We start from the raw sequence: 22,077 nt of genomic DNA, 5'->3' as shown, positions 1-22,077 counted from the left end.
ACTGGAAAAGATGTAAATGTGAAATGTTACGGCCTCAAAGAAGAGGAAACTGAACACAGAAACAATTTAGTTTTATGAAACAAACTCGTCATTTCAGACGATGTGAGCAAAAGGAAAGGATTGGTGATAAATAATAAAAAGGTGGGTAGCGTCTGCAGCACAAGAAAAAATGGATTAAATAAACTAAACCCGATCACGGGGTCGTCGGTAACCTCCAACCAACTGAAACGTGAAAAGACAGGGAGGAGAAAACCAAAAGTCCAGCAGCTGGCTGCTCAGTCTCCTGTCCCTTCTCTCCTCCCTCCTCAGGGACAGCAATCACTAAAATGAAACACAGGCGAATGGAGAGGAAAGAGAAGCTGCAATAACAATGACAGTCATTCACTGATCAGGAAGCTCAGACACTTTTTGATTGAACTCTTTAAAAGAGAAACAAGAACATGTTCTTACCTCCTTCCTCGCCTGTTCCTGTCGCCTCTGACTGCAGGAGTCCAAGGGTGACGGGACATCACGCGTCACCAAGGACAACATTCTCGACCACAACTTGAGGAAAGAACGAGGCGTCGGCGAGTGCTTATTTTGTAACATCTTATATTTTTATATAGCAGTTAACAGGTCAATGGTTGAAGATCTAACCGGTCATAATTACACTGGGATGACACATCGCTGTAAAAAGGCCTCGGCTCTCACAGATGCCGAAGCGTTCCTCAGAAACACACTCTAAGGCGTTGGCAGATCACACACACACACACACACACACACACAATATTATAAGCTTGTAGAGTTAAACACGTGGTAAGAACACATACAGAAGTGCAAGCATCATGGCGGCAGTCCCATCGTTCTGTCCCACGACCTTCGTTCCCCCCGTCAGCGAGTCGAGAATGAGAAGAGGGGAGCGATGACATCATCGCCCCCTCATTTGTGCGTCAGAAGAGGAAATAAAACTTCTAATCTCTTGATCGTACAGTGTCACTGTCCCATGATGGAATAAATACTGTCTTTTCTAGTCTCACTCAAACAGTAACTCGCTGTCATTTTAAGGACCTCTCTCGTTTTTGGCATGAAATGTTGTGGAGAAGATTTTCACGACCGAGGCGACCTGTGCACACCTGCAGGAAAGATGACGTCACCGGCAGCACGCGCGTCACATAGAACCCTAAACACACGCGTGTCAGTCCAGTCCACTCCAGTCCAGATACAGTGATTGTTTTCTTTTTAAAACACAGCCACCATCACGACGACACGCGGGTCTGTCGACGAGCGCGCGCTGCAGAAGTTCTTTCCTGTAACAAACGCACACTCAGCAGCTACATGAAGCCTCCGCAGGTCACCTGCTCCACCCACAGAACAGTCACTGAAATCACGCGGGGCATCGCGACTGATTTTCCTGATTTGATTTGAGTTCTTAGTCCTTTTTTGGGGCAGATTTCAGTTTCCATATCAATGTTTTGCTTGATGATGAAAGAAGATATTCACAGATCTAATGCTACAAGTTGTACAAAAGTTGGACCACACAGTGCAACTCTACAGCACAGTCACATGTTCCAAATATCCAGCCTAGAAGTGCAGCAGAGGGTGCCGTGAGTCTGCATCCATGCGCTCTCAGTGACGTATTTCTGCTTCTACACCATCGATGACTAGAGGACACAGGAAGTGATGTGAGAACGATCCATCTCAGGACTTTATGAATTGGAAAAATCTATATTCTTGCACCCAGCCCGAACATGAAACGTGAACTACGACCTCACGGGAAAACCAGACCAGACCAGCAGGTGAACTTGGTGAAAAATGCAGGAACGGGAGTGAAACGCACTGTCGTGGGTGATTTTGTCTGTTGATATAAAGGTGCAGCCGGTTTGTGCAAAGTCACTGAGCCGGCGAGTGACATCTCAGGACGCTCAGTGACGCACTGCTACCACTCCTGTAGTGTTGTTGGTTTCCTCACTGCTACGCCTTCTCCATTTCCTGTGCCATCATAAATAATATTTTTATACTGTCTGTTAATCCTCCTCGTCCTCTTCATCCTCCTCCTCTACCTCCTCATCTTCTTCCTCCTCCTCATCGTCCTCCTCATCCTCTTTAATCTCCAGATATTCCAGCCCGACCTCTTCCACCTCCGCCTCTCCATCGTCGTCGCGGCGGTCTGATTTCTGCCTCCCCACTTCACCATCGTCTTCTAACTCTTCCTCCACCTCTCCTAACAGCTCCTCCTCCTCTTCCTCCTCATCCTCCTCCTCCTCATCATAAGAAGAGATGGGTGAGTAGTGTGGGAGGTCGAACATCTGTGGGCTGCTGGGAGGATCAGAGCTGCTGGGGGGAGGAGCCACGGGAATGGTGATGGGTACTGGGATGGAAAAAGCAGGAAATGACTCAGAAGGTCCAGCACCGGCGCCGATCTCCCGGAGCCTGGTCCTGGTGGTCGGGTTCAGACCGGCGGTTGTGTTCGGAGCAGCGGACGGGATGACGGCCATGCCCAGACCCGAGGTCAGGGCTCTGGGCTCGGGCTTGTACTCGCGGATCTCCCCCGGTTCGAGCGGGTCGGGCCCGCAGGGGTCGTGTTCGCTGCAGCACAGTTTCCCGTCGAGCTTGGAGATGAAGAGCAAACCCTCGCGGTGCTGGTTACAGTAAGAACTCGGACACATCTCACAGAAGGACGCCGCGTCTTTGAAGCAGATGTCGCACTGGTGCCACGGACACTCCCATCGACCTTTGAAGAGACAAACGGTAAAAGATAGAAGTCAGAGCCATGAAATTCTGTTTAGAATTGAATAAAAGGTCCGGTGAATAAATGTATTATCAGTTTAAAAGAAACATCATTTGGTTTTTCATAGTCTTGGAATCAGAGCAACATTGTCTCCATCTGTACACATCTCATTCTACACGACTTTGTTTCTCACAAATATCACACGGTCATTATTTGAAATATGTTTTAAAAGTGCTGCAATCGCACTTCCTGTCAAAAAGAATCACAGTTAGATCTTTATTCAAAATCCTTCAGCCCTGGTTTCCACCATGGTTCAGCCGCGGTCAGGTGCCGTCACTCGGTCAGACTGAACTGACCGTCACCACGAGCCGACGGCACATAATATAATAATAAATGTGCAGCTCAAACAGCTAAAATATAAAACTGCTTCACATCGTCCTGTGAATGACAGATAAATAAACCTGCATGGTCAAATATCCACTGACCTGCAGGCCTCTTGGTGAGGTTGAGGCAGTCTGCGTGGTAAACTTTAGGACATCCCGGTCTCTTACAGGACACCATCTGTCCTCCGTCTCCGCAGCTGAAACACTCGTCCTCTCTCTCCTTGGTGACGACGGCCTTGCTCTTCCTCTTCCCGTGTCCTCGCCTCTTCAGCTTCCGACCTTTGTCCTCAGACGGAGGGTTGTTCTGCTCGCAGAGGACAGAGAGGATGTTTGAACACGAGTGAGCGACGCTTGACTTTAGTTCTTTGTTTGTGTCCCCGTCATGACTCCCTCACCTTAGGCCTGACGCCCAGGAAGCCGCTGCAGTTGGACGCTCCACACTTACACACCGTCTTCCCGTTTCCCAAACACTCCAGGTTGTAGTTGAAGGTGAGTTCTGTGCCTGAAACACAGACACAGACACAACTGAAGAGGCTGCGAGATTTAATAATGAAATATTGTATTCTATTCTTTATTTACACGCGAGGAAAAAAGTCAAATGATGCAGAATAAAATGAGAATAAAGAGGAAGTGTGAGAAAACACTCCATAAATAATCTCATCCATAACTCTTGTTCCCAGTGAACATACACACACGTGTGAAATCACACAATGAGGAGCAACAACAAGCCAACAATCAATGGAACATGTGTAAGATGAGCGTTTTAAACAGGTACTGTGATACACATTAAAATAAACATTACATACCACTCCTTTATTAGTTTAAATCTATTAAAAAAAAAATATAATATTAGGCCAGTGGGGACTGCCAAGTGAAAAGAAGTCCAACGTTTTAGAATAATAAATAATATTTATGATATTATTTCACATTGTTTCTTTGGATGTGGAGCATATTCACAATATAAAAGTATTTATGATGCAAAATTCATCCGTTAATAAATAAAATAACTCATCCTAACTAGATATTACGTGTCATTAAGTTGATTTAACATTAAAAAGGGAGTCAGCAGTTGCCATGTAGTTTATTATTTACCTGCAGAAACGTCCACGAGAGCGAACAGTCCCACGCGAGTGTCTCCGCTCACCGTCCACTTCTGCGTCTCACAGTTGGGCTGACAGCAGTGGTTCATGAAGCGAGCCTCGTTCCCCTTTGGCCCCGCGTCAATGATCCGGTCCTGAAACACACACACACACACACGGTGAGAAACAAGGTCACCTGACGCACTCGCTGTCTGCGTCTCCGAGCTTTACCTTGTCCAGCGTGAGCATGTAGAAGTTACAGATGTCGTTCTCCTGAGCGTGTCGGATCCTCGACCTGCACTCCTCCTCGTCGATCACCTCCCCCACGTACTCGCTCACAAACTGACCCTGGGAGGAAAACACTCACAGTTTAGCCTGATGGCGAGTGAGCTCGCTGCTCGCTGCTCGCTCGCATGTGTACTGTCGTCACCTTCTTGATGTCGTGGACGCAGCGGAGTCCCCAGCCTCGCGACAGCGTCCTGAAGATCTCCACCTGACTGTACTGACGCTTGCTGAACGCCTGGTTGAGACATCGCTCTCCTGCCGGACAAACCTGCGCAAACATCATCCATCATTTCTTTATAAATCCAGAGGACCAAATGAAAAGGTGTTACTCAGAGTGACGGAGGGCGAGGAGCTGAATCCATTTGTTTTTCTTCCACAACAATCACATTTCTGAGGCACTAGACGTCGGAAATTGTCACGCAAATTAAAAAACGGGCACAATTTCTTTTTATAAAATAAGGAGGATGCGTGAAAATAGTGCAAAAAAGCTCAGCAGCGCCTCCAAAGGTGAAACCTGGTAGGACAGAGCCGAAACTAAAGTCGCATTCACACCTAATCGTCTCCGCTAGACTCGGGTCAACTGGGGGTTGCAACATTCAACTGGTCCTTTTATTTATTTATTAGTTTATTTCAAACATGTAAAAACCAAACAGACAAATGCAGATATGCATTCCACCTCATTGGTACACAAAATCTATTGACTTACATGTTCAGTATAAGTATAAACCTATTTATTCCCACAAGTCAACATAATTTACATCATTTTATTTATTTAGCTTCCTGCTTACCAATCCATTCATTCATTTCTTTAATTTCTCTTTATAATCTGTGATTATGGGCTTCCTTCTTTGTACCTCTTTATGAACTGAATCAGACTTGTACATTGCCTCAACACTACATTCATACTGTTCCACCAATACAAAAACCTTTCAATGTAATACGCACAGTAACAGTTTTCAAATCTAATTTCCCCATTGCGAACTGAGACCTACATTTTTAGGCGGACCAGAGTTCGTTGCACGTTCACGCCTCCACAAACAAACCAGACTTTTCGAGCAAATGGACTCGGATTCATTTTAGAAGCCGAGCAACGACGAGCAAAAAAAAGTCTCCTGCGACGACGTTTTGAAATCTGGCCGTGGCAACCAAAGCAAATCAAACAGTGATCTGATATCTGCTCGAACCTTTAGTCTTCATTTTTGGAGACCGTGCTGGTGTGTGTGTGTGTGTGTGTGGTTTGGTACCTGTGGGTGACACTCGTACAGCAGCATGCGGTTGATGCACTCTGAGTCCGGACCACACGGACTCTCGTCTGTGGCCTTGCAGTTACAGCGCGGGATCTCCGACAGGTCGGCCGTCAGAATCTGGACCTTTCCGATCGGTCGGTTCACCTGAACGAGAGCGGGAGACACACGTGAACTTTAAGCTGAATAAAGATTGAACTCAAAGGGTCACGATGTTGATTAAATAGTAGGAAAAAAAGCATAAAGTTAAGTTATAATGAGAGGGCGATGAAAAAGAATGTATTTAAAAGTATGTCACAAATCTATTTGAAATCTAGTGTCTATAAAAGTGATTAAGATCAGCTCTCTGAGCTTCACCACTCGTCCCTGACCTTGATGTGTTTGTACGGAGGAGGTTTCCGGTCGTTCTTCCTGTCCTCCTGAAGCTGCCTCAGCTCCTTCTCTGCCTGCAGCTCTCGGAATCGCACGGCCGCCTCCTCCAGAGCTGTGGAGGCAGATCAACAGTCATCACGTCATCAAGTAACAAAACCGATGACCACATGAACTTTTCCAGATACACTGAGGTGAACGCGTTACCTTTCTTGTAGGTGGCGTCGACGCCTTTCCCCATTTTCTCTTTGCTGTTGGCGTCCACGTCCATGTACGGGAAGACTCTGGCCTGGTACGTCCACAGGTAATCGTTGGAGCCAAAGAAGTGGACGGGGAACTCACCGACGTCGTGCTTCATGCGCTGGATGTTCTCTGGAATCGTTTTGGGATGGCTGACCTCTGCTGGCCACCACCTGTTGAGTTCATCAGCAGAGACGTCCGTAATGAAGACAGATGTCATGACAGTGCAGAGTGTTTATCAGCTGCTCACACACCTGTAACGCCCCACTTTCACCCACAGGATGTCCTTGAAGCGAGGTTTCTTCCCCGCCTTGCAGTCGTTGCAGAACCAGCTGCCTTTAGGCATCTCGATGTTGAGACACTCTCGGTGGAAGGCAGCAGGACAGGACTCGCAGCACAGCAGACTGCCCCCTACAGCACAGGAGGAGGAAGAACAGTCTCATACCGCTTTTCCACGACGCGGTCCTGCCACGGTTTGGTCGGTTTATTTTATTACTACAGTGAACGTGGGCAGAATCAGTTAATTAAAAGGATTTGTTCACAGAAGGGTTCAGCACTTCCTGCATGACCGGAGCACAGTCACTGAACTGAAATACCAGTGAACGTGGTCGTGACCGGGCTCACGATCGCCGGCTTTCAGCAGTGCCGCCAAGCATTGAGATTTTAGACATTTCCTTTGCTAAAAAACACGTTTTTCAGGATCTTTAACTGATCTACAGTTCAGAATTGTTCGGTAGGGAAGCAGGGGTGTCAAACATACGGCCCGAAGGCCAGAACCAGCCCACAACCAGGTCTGATCCGGCCCGCAGAATGAATTTGTGAATCTAAACATAAATATGATATACTTGATTTTTCAGTCCCAGAGAATTGCGACTAAATGTTTTGTGCCGTTTTAGATCCACTGTGATCTGTAGGTTGTTCGGCACACGTGTTTAAATGATAACTCAGGCATAATATGTTTAGTAAAAAGATTTCATTCAATGTAAAACAAAGGGAAACATTTGGATGTTTATAGGAGAAGATGCTACGATGTCACTGGTCCAGTGGCCCCTGAACTAAGATGAGCTTGACGACCCAACTTTACATCAACAAGACACTGGTGACAAATGGACTGCTGTGGGCTCACGTGCTGGACCAGGACTAACTAACATCAGGTCTTGAATCCGTACCCTCCGTACAAACGAAGCACCAGCTGACGTTGACGTGCTCGTGGTTCTTGACGCCGCGTCTGGGAGTGAAGTGGTTGGGACAGATGATGCTGTTGTTGGAGAGGACGACGCAGCCGGCCGCCATGCAGAGGTCTGTGGCGTGATAAGCCACCGGGCAGCGCACACACCGCACCAGACGACCTGCACACACACACACACACACACACAAACGCAGACGGGTTACAGACGTCACACACACACACACGCACTGACGCCTGTCCTCTGTTTACCTTTAGAGATGGACACGCTGTTGGGAGTGGCGATGAAGCAGGTGAGGCACACGTGGATCGAGCAGCGGAAACCTCGGTTCACGGGCGCCGTCGCGGCGTAGTTGGCGATGCACTCGCCGTGGTAGAACTTCCCACACACGGGGATCATGCAACGCCGCACGTCCTCACTGCGCTTTTTACACACAAAGCAGGTGTGGATGCCTGGGCCATAAACGACAACAACAACAACAACAACACAGAAATCGTTCAGACACAGTCAAATACGGCAATAAAACAACTGTACGCGTGGAATTAACGATACATAAACAAGAAAACAACACCTCATTGGCTGATGCTGAGGGCTTTAAAGGACAGAGGGGAGGAGCTAATACTCAGGATGAAGGACTTGGGTTTGGTTTCTTCTAAGTGGAGATGTACTTCCTGTGTAACACCAAAGCTTTGGAGTCTTATGGAAGATCACTAGTGATTCTCTTCAGGCCAAAACACAATCTTGCTTCCCCCATGTGTGTATCCAGGTCTGTGTGCCTTTTCTAATTGAGTTCTAATGAAGTCTGAACACAGACGTACCTGATGTGCACTCAGGACAGATGAACTTCCCCTTTGGTGCCTGAGCCAGAGAGATGCAGGCCAGGTGGAAAGCTCCACAGCACTGACCCTCACAGAGAAGAAGCTCCCCTGTCTTTTCACACACCTGACAAAAAAAAACAAAACACAGGAAGGTTTTCAAGACATCACAGAAGGTTAAAGCATCATATACGTCTGTATTTCTGTGAGTCTCACCTGACAGATGTTCTCCTTCATGGAGGCAGGGCCACCTCGGTCTCCGATGATCTTCCTCGAGGGTAAACGTGGGTCGTCGCACAGCGAGAAGTCTTCCTTCATGGAGGAGAAGCTGTGGTCCAGGCTGGACGAGTCGCCCTGAACAGATACAGGAAACAAACGGGGATTTCATTTATCCAACATGTCAACAAGAGGAACAGATGAAACAGACACATGGCTGAAAATATAGAATATAAACATCAAAACGACTCAAAGGAGTCAGGTCCAGTGAGTATTTGTGTCCTGGGAAATACACCATGACAATAATACAGAAGATCATAATTCAGAGGGTCTCTACAAGCAACAGAAGATAAACGGCGACCTCTGACCTCTGATTCTGCTGCGTCCTTCTTCACCTCCTGAGAGTTTCTGTCCTCAGGCTCAGGAGCGTCCATGTCGGCGGACTCTGGATCCACAGGCCTGGGTTCAGGTGGTGGTGGTGGAGGTGGAGGAGGAGGAGGAGGAGGAGTGACAGTCACAGGACGGACAGCAGGTACAGGAGTGACAGGAGTGACAGGAGTGAGTGTGGTCTGAATGGAGGGCGCGGGCGGAGCAGTAGAATCCTCCTGCGTCGCTGGTGTAAACGCCGTCAGCTGCTGTCTCTTCAGTTTTAAAGGTGGTGGTCCTGAATCTGGGAGAGACGAGGACACGTTTCAATCAGCTATCATTGAGGGACTGAAGAATGTAGGTGATGACGTGCACGATAATGTAATCTATACAGATACTGACCTGACTGAGGGGCGGGGTTTGAAGTGGCTTTTAGTGTTTTGACCTGAAACGAGATAAACCACATCAAAAACCACTCGTATCAAACTTCTAATTAAATAATTACTATAATCTATCTTTTTTTCTTTCTTTCTTCACAGAACAGACGATTACTGTAGAGATTGTACTTCTTTGTGAAATGACCACAGAATACAAATACACATAAAAACGCAGGTGAACACCAGGATCTACCTTCTTCTTGGGGACCGGTGAAGCCTCGGCCTCCAGACAGTACTCCAGGATCTTCTGCGTGGGCTTCCTCTTCCTCTTCCTCTCCAGCAGTGGAGCGTTACCTGCTGAAATGTCACCGTCAGACTCAGCCAGTATTTATCAAGAAGACTTTCCTTTAAAATCAAAGTGCTAAAATCCTCACTGTAATCTTTGACAAGGCGGTCTGAGGGCGTGGGCTCAGCTTCAGGCGGGGGGGTCAGCGTGTCGATGGACAGCACCGGTGTATCTCGGGGACATGACGCGTCTTCAGTGTTGGGAATCTGGAGTTCCGGGGACATCGTTGTCGTCGTTGTTGTTGTTGCACCAGTTTCCTCCGGAGGTGGCGTCTGGATTTCAGGAAGTGAGTTCAGGGACGAGTGGTCGTGTGATGAGTTCTTGTCCAGTCCCGCGTGTCCAGACATGGACGTGAGAGGTTCAGCGCTCTGAGAAAAGAATAATGTCATGGTTTCAGTGACACGCAATGTTAGAATTATTCCAATATAACTCAATTGAAATGAAGTCTTTTTACCTTTTCTAGCGACTGAAGAGGCTTTTTGTTTTTCTTCCTCGTGGAGAAAATCTGATCGTACTCGCCCGTCCACTCCAGCAGCCTCTTGCTTGGCTTTCGTATTCGTTTGTGAGCTAAAATAGACAGAAAAGGAAAGACTGAGTGTCAGATTGGGAGATTCTGGACAGATTCTGATTCATTATTTAGGTGAACTGGTCTGGACTTACCTCCTGATGGAGACTTCTCATGTCCTCTGGCGATGTGCGTGAAGCTCGTGTTGGTCTCGTTCATGCGGTCTCCAGCGAGGCCTTTCCTCGTCTCCAGACCCAGCCTCGCGTCAGACGACTGCTGCTGCTGCTGCTGCTGCTGCTCCACAGGCGTCATCATGTTCTGTAGATTCTCGCTCACTCTGCTCCACGTCTCCTCCACTTCCTCCCCGCGGGCCACTTCTTCATCAGCTCCGGCCCGGTTCTCCCACCCGCTCACCTGCATGCCCAACAACGACTGGACCCTCGAGGAGCAGTCCAGTCCTGATGAAGAGTCCAGGGTGGGCGAGGACTCCAGGCCGGGGAAACCAGGTCCAGACCTGGCAGGAGAACAAGGCACTTTGTGGTTGGTTCTCTTCTTGACTCCGGCGCAGCTCCTTCTGTTGTACGGCCGCTTCAACTTCTGACTTTTGCCGTCCTCACAGTGTGTGACGATGATTTTGTCTGGACTTGATTTTGAATTGTTATTAACATCTTGCCCCGCAGGTTTAACCTCAGGAGGCATCACTGACGGCTCCTCCTTCACATGTGCACTCGGGGGCCCGATGTCCAGCTCAAAGGGGGCCCCGTCTCGCTCTCTGGTGTCATGCAGGTCCTTCAACATCATGAGGAAAGTGCTGAACTTGTAGTTGGAGTTTGGCGTGAAGGAGACGGGTTTGCCGTGGCCCTCGCTCGTCACAGACTGGAAGGAAACCTCCTTCACACTTTTAAAGGCGTTCATGAAGGAGAACGGTGAGGGAGGCGAGGACGGCGACCTTTTGGCAGAGGCGTGATCTTCCTTTTTCGCCTTCACCGAAGAAGTGAGGGGTATGAAGTCCATCGGCGGCGTCGAGGATATCGAGTGGTCTTCATCTTCGCTTTTGACGTCGGTGTCAACGTCAGCGGAACTGGAGGACGTTAAATTGGGGCTGCTACAGCTGGAGAGTGTGTCCTGATCAGACTCAGTGTTTTTATTAAGCTTCGATTTCACAGGTTTTACTTTAGTGCTTAGCTTGTGTTTGGGTTTTAGACTCCGGTTGGAGTTTGGTGAATCCTCAGCTTTTCTCGGTGGATCTAAGGATTCTTTCTGCTGAGCTTTCCCCTTCTTGTTCTTCTTCTGCTCCACCTCCTGCATGGCCTTCAGAGCTCTGGTCATCAAGCGACCGCTGGCTGGGAGGTGAGCAGGCTGCACCGGTACTTTCTGTACTTCCTGTGGAACCTGCTTTGATTGCGTGCGGACAACGGTCTTGGATTTGTCAGGGGTCGGGTCTTCAGAAACCTTTGCACTCGTGGATTCTGAACGACCTTGCTTCTGATTGTCGTTCGTTTGTTCTTGGCGCGTCACGGCTGTTGGCGTCTGCAGTTTTACTTCCTCTCTTTCCTTTACCTTTTGTTTTTCTCCGTCCAAACATCTCGCTGGCTTCTGAGGAGCAGCAGTTTTACTATCACATGCACCGGTGTCAGACGTTGCTGTTCTGTCGGAGTGGTCGGAAGTCGTGTTCGTTGCATTAGAGGGAGCGAGTTTCTTACTTTCTGACTGATTAGAATTCCTCGGGCTTACGTTTAAACCTGGTTCCCTCTCCAGCTCTGCGCTCCCCGACTCCTCCGCAGTCACACTCTCCACAGTGGAGACCGTGACACTTTTCTCCGGCGATGATTCTGACGAGAGGCGGAACGTTCCGTTGTCCCCGCAGGTTTTTAACTTCACCACTGAAACCTTTATCTTCTCTGAACTGAGGATCTTCTCTAAGGGGACGCTTGTTTTGCTGTCCGCTCTGTCCGACGGACGCCTGGAGGATTTTTTAGTCCCATTATTGTCTTTGTCTGGTGGTTTTTCAGTGCTTGTGTTTGCCGTTTGCTCAGTGGGTTTCAGGGTTACTCTGGCACTGAAGAACTTGCTATCCTCTATGTTTCTGCGTATTAATTTGACATACGGGAGCCTGCACTTGGAGACCAGACTCGCTTGCTTCTCGAGGATTGACATGGGGTCAGGGGTGACAGCGTTGGGCACTGGGGTTTTGCTACGGTCCTTTTTCTCTGGCTGATTGGAAACCCTGTCAACTAAAGTGACTTTTTTCTTGGTTATCGTGTCCGGACTTTTACTTTGACTGACACTCACATTCACACTTTGTGAACACCCAGTTTGGACCCCAGAGCTGATTTTCATGCTGGGCTCCTGAGAACTTTTAACATCTAAGCTTCCAAACTGGTCTGACAATTTGCCAATAAGAGCGCTCGTTGTAGTGCTGAGCGTCTGCAGACACTTTGAGTGTCTCGACCGGGACAGCACGGCAGTCTCAGCAGAGCTCGGAGACTTGTGCTTTTCTGAAGGTTCTGATTGGTCAGGAAGGCCACTGGTCGTACCGACAGGCCCGTTGGAAACAGAGGTGTTTTTACTCGTCGAGTGTCCCGACGGCACAGGAGGAGGATTTGCTTCAGCAGGCTTCTGTTTGTCTGGCATCACTGACGGCTCACCGACAGCTGACGAGACGCCGGGAACCACCGTCTTCTTACCGACGACGGGAAGGTTCTTCTTCTTACACGACGCCTTGCTGAACAGAGTGCGGTCTGGCACTGAACTGGTTGTTTTCGGCCGCCTGTCTTTGCCTGATTTACTGAACCAAAGACCACTCTGGATCTCCGGCTGCTTCTTCACCTCTTTGACGACTGTCACAGACGACTGAGGCGGAGCCAGTTTTTGCTGCCGCTCGAGTGCTTTAGGACACAAAATCTTAGGGACTGAGTCGAGGTCGGAGTACGGACACTCTTCGTTGTAGGCGTCAGATCCGTCCGGGCTATTTCTAAAGATCTTTTTGGACTTTTTACTGTTCATGTCTTTTATTGATTTACTCGGTTTCTTCTTGCCAGAAGATTTCTGTAAAGTGCTTGGCTTTGCTGGAGGTGTCGTTGGGGATGAAACGGATCCATTGACGACTCGCTGTGACGTCTCAGGGGGAGCGGAGACGGGCGAAGTGCATGTAGAAAGGGTTGGAAGGGCCTTGTCCTCTCTCTCCACGGAGGAACTGAACTGGAAGGCGTAATCTGCGGCTGAAGATACAGGGGAAGCCATTTTGGGTCGCAGTGGGAGGATAGACTCAGCTTCTGCGACGCTTAACCTCCACGAGTCCTGGAAACGCTTTGCAATCTGCAGAAAGACGGAGAAAAACACAGTTAAAATACTCTGTTTATTATCACCATGGTACTGTTCCTCAACAAGAGGAATTTAACCCTTTAACACTGAGCGCAACGCGGCGGTTTGTGCTATCGGATAAATTCAAGCTGTTTCTGAAAGCTGAGAAGTTGCACGTCAAAGCCAACGTGTGGTTATTACGGGAATTTCACTCAAATGGTCGCAGGAAGCCGGCAAATGTAAAATTTCAAATTGAACACGCGAATCTGGTGTTCATGTTACACTAAATAAAACTTAGTTTTCCTTCATTTTGAATTCTTGAATTGTAAATTACTGCCAGATATTGAAAGTTATTCTCAAAAGATTTACCAAAAAAAAGGGTCCAGGCTTCGGTGTTAAAGCGAGTCGTCATTAATAAAAGAGTAATTACAGTGTATTTATTGTTCTTCTCTCGTTGCTTCCCTCTCCGCCGCAGTAGCTGCTCAAACTCAAAGCCTCCATGGAAAGAGTGAGTTGATTTGTCCTCCACCCAGACTTCTTCCACAGACTCGCCAAACGTCCGCACATGGTAGAGGCGACATGGACGCTCGCTGGGCTCTAAGACAACGACAAAACCGCAGCCTCAGTGTCAGCAGGTGGAAACTGAGCGCACTACATTCTGCATGTCAGTTACAACAAAGCACAGATTAAAGATGAATTATTGTTCCTCATCAGGAAAACAAAACTATTTTCAAGCTTTTACAGTATGTCAGTGGGGGCAGTGGTTCTCTTTCATTAGTAATGACAACTGGATACTAATGAAGGAGAACCACTGTTTGAAAATATGGACTCTTAAATTCTAAATGACTATTATATTTTCTTAAAAATGTGGTTTTCTAGCACAAAGCCTCTCTGGCATGGTCACATTTACTCACTTATAATGTGATGTTCTAGAGAATGAAGAGTTTACAACACAACTGAATGCAATACCTTCATTATTTATATTAATGATTTGCTTCAGTGGTGTCAAACTCGTGGTCCACGGGCCACATGCGGCCCAGCAATCAATTGCACGAGTGGCCCACCACTTAATATCATAGTAAAATAAAACTAAATGTATTGGAGGCACAGCTGCCAGTGAGCTGAGAGAATACAGACAGACCATAATACTAAATATTATTATTATCATAACAATACTAAGACATACTGTTGTAAGTATCGCATTATTAAATGTATTCATGATATAAATGAGTGATTTAATCACAGTTGTCTGTTATTATTTACTTTATTTCAGATATTTTTATATCATTTTATTAATTATTTATTACTATTATATATAATTATACATCATTCCATATAAAAACACTTTTACTTTGAAATTCTTTTTTATTTATTTATTTATATCGACTCTTAATTCAAATGAAATGTCCTTATAATGTAATATTTAATGGAATTAAGGCATGAATGTAGTAAGACTGTGTCGCTGTGCGGAGCTGTCGTTGGCCCACCTTTCACTCTGTGATAGATCCCCAGTGCGGGGTCAGAGGTCACCTCACAGGGCCACCACGGTCGTCGGTTGAACTTTGCCCAAATAATCTCGCCCTCTAAAAACTTCAGCGGCGGCAGAGACTTTTTCTTCAGGCTGTTCTGCTGCTGACGACGACAACAACAACAACAACAACAACAACAACGACAACGACGACAACAACAGAGAACAAAAAAAGACACAATAAGAATCTGAAATATGAGGTTTCAACAAATGAGCTGTGTCAGTGTTTTTGATAGTTCACATGATGATTTACACACTTTTTAAACGTAAACAATCGTCAATGTAAGAGACGTAAACATCTGTTACAGTGAAGCCACTGAGCCCTAAACAACTCTCTGTGTTTCTGAGTTTAGCAGAGTTTGGATCTCATGACACCCGGCGACATTTCAGTGCTGCACACAGGAAGTGAAGTGCTTTAAGACAGAGGGAGGCAGCAGCAACAACAACGACGACAACAACAACAACACTGCACTAGTGAACTGAATTATTGTCTCGATCTACACACACGGTGTTCGACAGAGTGAAGAGAACATCTTTGTTTCTCACAGATCGGCACAAATATCACACAGTAATCATTTAAAAAATGAGAATAATGACGTAAAGACTTCTTCTGATATCGCAATTTCCATCAAAATAATCACAATTAGACATTTATTCAAAATGGTTCAGCCCAAGTTTGGAGTTTAACTGAAAACACAGAGCTGTTTGTGGAAGAACTTCAGAGAACTCCACGAGCAGAGATTTGAGTCGACACTGATCCCTGATCTATGATTGGTTAGGGGGCTGGAGGAGATCTGACCTGAGGGGACAGACTGGGACAGCGTGACGTCAGTCAGTCCAACGTGTGGAGAAAAAACACAATTCATGCTTTCATATGCACCGTATGGTTATTTATCGTTACCTAACCTGCACAACTTCACATGATTTATGTCTGCGTGTAAACGTGTGATGTGTTTGACTTTGAGAGTGACACTGGTTTACAGCCAAAGACTTATGTTTACACCCGTCCACTAATATAAGCTTCACTGTGTTCCATTCATACAGCATCAAAGATGTTCAGTTCATCATCATCATCATTATCATCATCATAAAAGTATCCTAAGCTAGAAGAGTAAACAGGTGTCTCTGCTCAGAGCAGCAGACCACACAGAGAGAGAACATGACTGACAACGCTGGACGACGCTGGACAAAGCTGGACGACACTGGACAACGCTGGACAACGCTGGACAAAGCTGGACAAGACTGGACAACACTGGACGAGACTGGACAACACTGGCTTCTGTTGGAAACTTTTTAAAGGAATACTTCTACGATGTGAACAGTCTGTTTGTATATTTACAGTATTCTGTATCTTGTAGTTCAATCTTCATACAAACAGACAAGATTAGATTAGATTAGATTAGAATGAGACGCTGGTGTTTTGTAGAGAATTAGAAACAAACACACTGCAGATGGCAGAACAGCAATAGACAGGTTTTCCGAGGTCAGGGGTCTACAACCTGCAGCTCTCGACCTGCATGTGGCTCTTCCACGCCTCTGCAGTGGCTCCCTGTAGCTTTGAATCACTTATTTTAGACGTCCCGCACGTCAGAACTGTGCAGAGACACTTCAATGAAAGCATTTGGACATTTGGACGTACACATTAAGAGTCCTGTCCATCCATAATTATGCCAGCGTATTTTCTCAAGCATGAATTATAGAAATCCCAAAAATGTGACAATGTTTGAATGACTGTTTGTCCTGTGATGCACCAGCAACCCTGCGACCCTCATGTGGAGATAAAGCAGGTAAACGATGAATGAATGAATGAATGAATGAATTTGTGTTTGAGTTATTATTTGCACACACTGGTGTAGTTCGGCACTAAGATATTAAATATATCTCGATTTTATGGGATGTAGCGGTTACCGGTGTCGCGTTAAACTTCCTGATGGGGAAGGTAAACATATTAGTTTTAATCACCATGGTAACGGCGGTCGATAATGATGGTGTGGGAAAACAGGCACGCCGCGTCTGCAGTATCGATCGCGCTGTGCGTTTGTTATGAAGTGAAGACACGAGTACATGACACATGTCAAGTGTACTCTGTGTTTATTAAAACATTTGACTATTCAAGGTTTTATACGAGCGGCGATGACACAGTTTTGATGTCTTTTCAAACTATTTCATGTTTATTTTGCTGGGTTTTTGTACATATTTGACATAAATAGCAGCGTGGTGATCCACGTCATAGAGCGACAAAGACGTTAAGTGACCTTGTTGGTGGCTCGGTGTGTGTTTCAGCCAAACTCCAAACTCGGGCTGAACCATTTTGAATAAATGTCTAATTGCGATTATTTTGTGTGATATCAGAGGGTGTGGTCATCTTTACGTCATTATTCTCATTTTCTTTTGAAAAACATATTTAAAATGTAGATGACTGTGTGACATTTGTGCAGAAACAAAGATAAACTGATATGGTTTGTTTGTGCTTCCACACTCGCACTTGCCAATATGACCAACAGAGGCCGCCAGAGGCTTGTCTCTGATTGCCTTGTTTACTATTGTTTATTATTGTTTGTGTCTCTCTAACATGACGGCGACCTGTATGCTTGTCCAACAGTGTGATGTTACTGTTGTTTGTGCAGAGTTCAGTGTAATCAGGGTAAAACTTGCCGTTGAATGCTGCGAGGGACTGTCCACAAACAGGAAGAGGTCAGTGTCGCTGTCCCAGTCGTCCTCCGAGCCGTCCCAGTATCTCCGGCGTTGACCAGACGACTGCGAGCGCGTGACGACCTTGGTTCCCGCCGACGCTGTAGCGTCCTGAGAGTTCACGTTTAGATCTCCAGGAGCGGGCTGAGGAACGTTCTCCGTCCTCTCGTGTTTGTCCTGGAAGGCGTCCACGGGTGACCTCGTCTCTTGCGCTCGATCCACGTCGTCGTCCTCAAACAGAGAGGACTCAAAATGGAGGAAGCCATTAGCGAAGGGACTGTTGCTGTCGAGAGAGAACGCGGGGCTCGGCGGGCCTGAGAAATGTCCCTCTGTCTTTTTGTCCGTGGGGACAGGATCACTCTGAGTGGACGCCGGCGTGTCTTTACTTCCAGTTTGGACCTCGGGTTGTTTTGATGGAGCAGGACCGTGACCAAAGCTCTCCTCTTTACTCGTGTTCTGGGTCACAGGACGACGCCTGCTGGAGCAATCGGCCCAGGAGTCCCTCTGCTGCTCCTCCCCCCTCTCCCTCTCCCTCCTGTGTGTCCCCCAGTCCCAGCTCCTCTCCGGCTCCCTCGCCGGCAGGACAAGGTCAGGGTTGCTCACCATGCTGGTGAGGTGCTGCAGCCTCCTCAAAGGGCTGTAGGAGGAAGAGGAGGACGAGGAGGAGGAGGGGTGCTCCTTTTGTGCAAAGCCATACACGGAGGCATGCTTCAGGGACGAGGCAGCGGCAGACATGCTTACGCCGAGTCTGTGGTCATGATGTCTGGAGGAGCACGAGTGGGTGAAGAGGTCATGGCCAGAGGTCAAAGGGCAGCTGGACTGACGTGTCTCCCTTCCAGGGCCTCCATGAGGCCCACTCATGCTGCTGGCATGGTTCCTCCCTGAGACAGAAAAGGCAGCGGTCAGTGATATGATTGGAAACATAAATCCTTTCATTCAATAATAAGTCATAATGTCTTATTATACTAATCTAAAATAATCAAAGATAATGAGGTGTTTTTTTTAAACGTTAAGCGACAAAAAAAGCACAAAACATTATAAAACTAAACTAAATCTAATAATAACAACAATAATATGCCTTTAAAAACTTTAGACAACAGATTTTTTTTTAATTTAATTTTTATTTGTAAACACAATTCAGTGAATTACGGTTCAATAATTCTGTTCTAAAAATATCACGATATGATGAAAATGACATGAGCCCTGATGAGGTCAGCAGCAGCAGCCTGGACATTACACTGTTCATATATATAATATTTATATGTATATATACATATACATATAAATATGTGTGTGTGTGTGTGTGTGTATAAGAGCCAGTCTGGTTATAATGTATATATACCGTCAGGTATAACGGTGTTTTTCACGTCAAAAAAACCGCGCCGGCCTTCACGATCCACGACCTGGAAATAAAATGGACCCAGCCGCGCGCGTGCACGTGTTCACCGCGCGTGAGCAGAGGTGTGTATGTGTGTGTGTGTGTGTGTGTGGATCCATGACTGCACGGAAACAGAAAAAACATGCAACGACGACGACACACAACAAGGTCACACACACACACACACACTGTCACTCACACACACACACACACGTACAGGCTTCCCCTTCCGACTGATGCAGGCTACATTTTCTGTGGATCATCAAACAGCAAAAATCACGCCGAGTGACGCGCGATCTGTCGCGAGAATCTTACCATTCCGGTGTCGCCCACGGCGAACCTGACCCGCGCCGCGCTCATCGTGGCGTTCTAAGGTGCCAAATTCCGATTTAGTGAGAGCGGATGAGGAGAGAGTCCCGGCGGCAACACTGCTGCTAGGCCTGGATCCTGTGAAACGTACTCACTCCCCCCTCCCTCACCTCCTCCTCCCTTCACCTCCTCCCTCCTCCTCCTCCTCCTCCTCTCTACATGCGCTAAAGCTGCTGGTCCAGCGGCCCCCGGATTAGAGATTCACGCGTGTTGTGCTCCTCCACCTCTTCCTCCTCCTCCTCCTCCTTCTTCTTCTTTCTGCTCAGAGATGGCTACAAGTTAACAATCCACAGTGAGTGGACTTGAGCTGTTTCCTGTCTGCAGACTGTCTGTCTGTCTGTCTGTCCCTGGAAAGTCAGTCTTCTCTGTGTCTCGCTGCATGTGCGCACCGCCAGGCGTCACCACTGACTCCTTCCCCCCCCCCACCACCCTCCCTCCCCAGCCCGGTCCACAGCGTGGATCACTGAGGGGGCCGTGGATCTCACTTCAAGGGTTAAAAAAAAAATGTTTAAAAAAATAGATGGCACGCCTTAAATGCAAAGAAAACAGGCTCCTCCCCTTTTTAATTACCAATAATAATAAAGGACATTGACCACTGTCCATCATCACTGACACATGATGTCAAACTTGTGCCAACTGAACTGAACTCATCTTCATCTTCATCTTCAGCAGCAACAACGTGACACGAACACATGATTACATGACAAAGTAACCTCAACGAAGAAGAGGACAAAAGTGTCCTCCACCACCATCATCACCACGAGACAGCGTGGAAAACATAGGACTTTCCCTTCCCTGAGAAACGACTTACTGCTGCTGCTGCTGCTGCTGATTTTACTGCTGCTGCTGCTGCACACCCGGTCCCTTCAAAATGGAGTCCTCCAGCCTTAGAGGAAAGAGAGAGAGCGAGAGAGAGACACCGAGAGAGAGGGAGAGAGAGAGTGAAGGGGGAAAACAACAGGCCACAAAGTGTTAATAATATATGCTCGATCCTATAAAGTTCACGCGTGTAAAGCACACACGTGTGTGAGAGTGTGGAGTCACCTCTGCTGCCACGAGTGGAACATGTTCTTGACATGTCTCCATGTCCTCGTGTCTCTATGTGTGTGTGTGTGTGTGTGTGTGTGACACAGCACAAAACCATACGTGACATGTTAATGACACTTTGTTGCGCGTGGATTGTGTTCATGTATGTACAAAACACGAGGCACAAACACAGTCACGGAAGCTTGAGAACAAAAAAACACACCACAGTTCTCCTTCACCACGGCCGCTGAGCCGAGCCGAGCCGAGCCCTGTGTGTGTGTGTGTGTGTGCGCCCCTGCGTGGTTTTGGTCTCATGACTGAAGAGGACATTATTCATGTCCCCACTGGAGAGGATTGGACATGAAGGTGCGTGCGTGAGGGACACGGGCACGTTCCAGGTGTAAAAGCCTCCCCTCCAAAAAAGCGCGTGCATGCTCGTCACACTTCTGTGTCTCCTGTGAGGGGAAAACGGACGGAATGTGACCATGAAAACAGCCCATAATACTAACAACGCTGTTTTCAGTGGAGTGTTTTTAACGTGTTCGTGTTCTTCTTCTTCCTCTGCTGCGTGTTTTTTACGCAGCAGCTGAGGCGGAAACTCGGCTGCGTTTGTGATTTACAGCCTCGGTTTGTACAGGAAGAGTCTGGTGAAGGAGACAAAGACGAGGACAGACAGCGGGGAGACACTTTAGAGACACTGGGTTATTAGGACACGACACAGGACGCGGCCTACTGCGGGTTTTACGCAGCGCAGAACAGCGCCGCGCCTCGGCTGAACCGCGCACTTGCCCGTCAGCCGCCTGCTGCGTCAGAACAGCGTCAGTGTGACTTTCATTGTCTTTTTTTCCTGCACACTTGTTCCTCCCATCAACGCGTCAGTGCTCAGATTAGCAGATTAGATTAGATTTGATTGGTCCCACGTCAGAGAAATTTACCTGTTAGAGCAGAAAAGAAGAGTCAGAGGAAAGAAAACAAGTGACAAGATAGAGAAAAGAAAAGAAACAATGAAACAAGTGCACAAATAGAAATAGAGGAAGCAACAGCACAAAGGTAGAAAAAGAAGATAAAACTATGTGATAAATATTTAAAATATTTACATATACACAATGTATACATTTATTTATTGATTAATTAAGAATTTATTTAATCCTAACCCTTGAACTTTGTATTACATTCTCTCTTGGACCCCTATTATATTATATTATATTATATTATATTATATTATATTACATTACATTATATTATATTACATTATATTATATTGTATTATATTATGTTATGTTATGTTATGTTATGTTATGTTATGTTATATTATATTATATTATATTAAAATCATTAATTCATTCATTTATCCATTCACTCATTATGCAGATAAACAAGGAGTGTGCAGTGGCACATGTTATGACACATACATGAGGAGTAATATCAGGTGAATTGTGAAAGTGCAGTCGTTACACTGCGCTGGTGTTAAGGTCAAAGCCATAAACAGATAAGTTAATAAAATAAACACAAACTGAAAACAACTCTAAGAATGTTCTTGTAAACACTTGTAAAGTGTTCATATGGTCTGGTGTGAGCCACAGGAGGCCTCAGCTCAGCATGACCTGAACAAACATGAAGATCTTTGACCAGGATACAAGTCACTGTTCACATTATTAGGTAC

General features: G+C 46.7%; 1 protein-coding gene across 3 annotated transcripts; it reads right to left on the bottom strand.

The window, feature by feature from the left end:
* Window positions 1–574: 574 nt before the first annotated feature.
* nsd1b (nuclear receptor binding SET domain protein 1b) lies at window positions 575–19,493 on the bottom strand. 3 transcript variants are annotated; one of them, XM_044042861.1, is made up of 24 exons: window positions 19,335–19,493; window positions 17,606–18,522; window positions 14,910–15,054; window positions 13,853–14,019; window positions 10,275–13,437; window positions 10,069–10,181; window positions 9,703–9,982; window positions 9,522–9,625; window positions 9,294–9,336; window positions 8,894–9,195; window positions 8,526–8,663; window positions 8,313–8,436; window positions 7,746–7,946; window positions 7,477–7,656; window positions 6,562–6,718; window positions 6,275–6,480; window positions 6,070–6,182; window positions 5,699–5,845; window positions 4,600–4,722; window positions 4,401–4,517; window positions 4,183–4,324; window positions 3,486–3,592; window positions 3,193–3,394; window positions 575–2,710 (listed from the first exon to the last, which is right to left on the bottom strand). In XM_044042861.1, the coding sequence occupies exons 2-24, from the start codon at window positions 18,500–18,502 to the stop codon at window positions 2,004–2,006; spliced, it is 7,878 nt and encodes a 2,625-aa protein (XP_043898796.1). In that variant the 5' UTR covers window positions 18,503–18,522; window positions 19,335–19,493; the 3' UTR covers window positions 575–2,003. The 3 variants fall into 3 exon arrangements, with proteins under 3 accessions (XP_043898796.1, XP_043898797.1, XP_043898798.1); XM_044042862.1 differs by having other exon boundaries at window positions 9,522–9,622; XM_044042863.1 differs by having other exon boundaries at window positions 14,910–15,051.
* Window positions 19,494–22,077: the final 2,584 nt, after the last annotated feature.

The sequence above is a fragment of the Solea senegalensis genome, linkage group LG13, assembly GCF_019176455.1.
Source record: "Solea senegalensis isolate Sse05_10M linkage group LG13, IFAPA_SoseM_1, whole genome shotgun sequence".
Classification (NCBI taxonomy): domain Eukaryota; kingdom Metazoa; phylum Chordata; class Actinopteri; order Pleuronectiformes; family Soleidae; genus Solea; species Solea senegalensis.
The sequence above is the reverse complement of the archived record's forward strand: the minus strand, read 5'-3'. Positions and strand labels throughout refer to the sequence as shown.

Bases quoted from the DNA above. Each gene is read 5' to 3' on its own strand.
- nsd1b (XM_044042861.1), bottom strand. From the start codon at position 18,502: ATGAGTGGGCCTCATGGAGGCCCTGGAAGGGAGACACGTCAGTCCAGC. The intron at 9,983-10,068 runs GTAAAAAGACTT...TTCTTTTCTCAG, and splicing joins CTCTTCAGTCGCTAGAAAAG to AGCGCTGAACCTCTCACGTC. The intron at 3,395-3,485 runs GTGAGGGAGTCA...CTCTGCGAGCAG, and splicing joins TCCTGGGCGTCAGGCCTAAG to AACAACCCTCCGTCTGAGGA.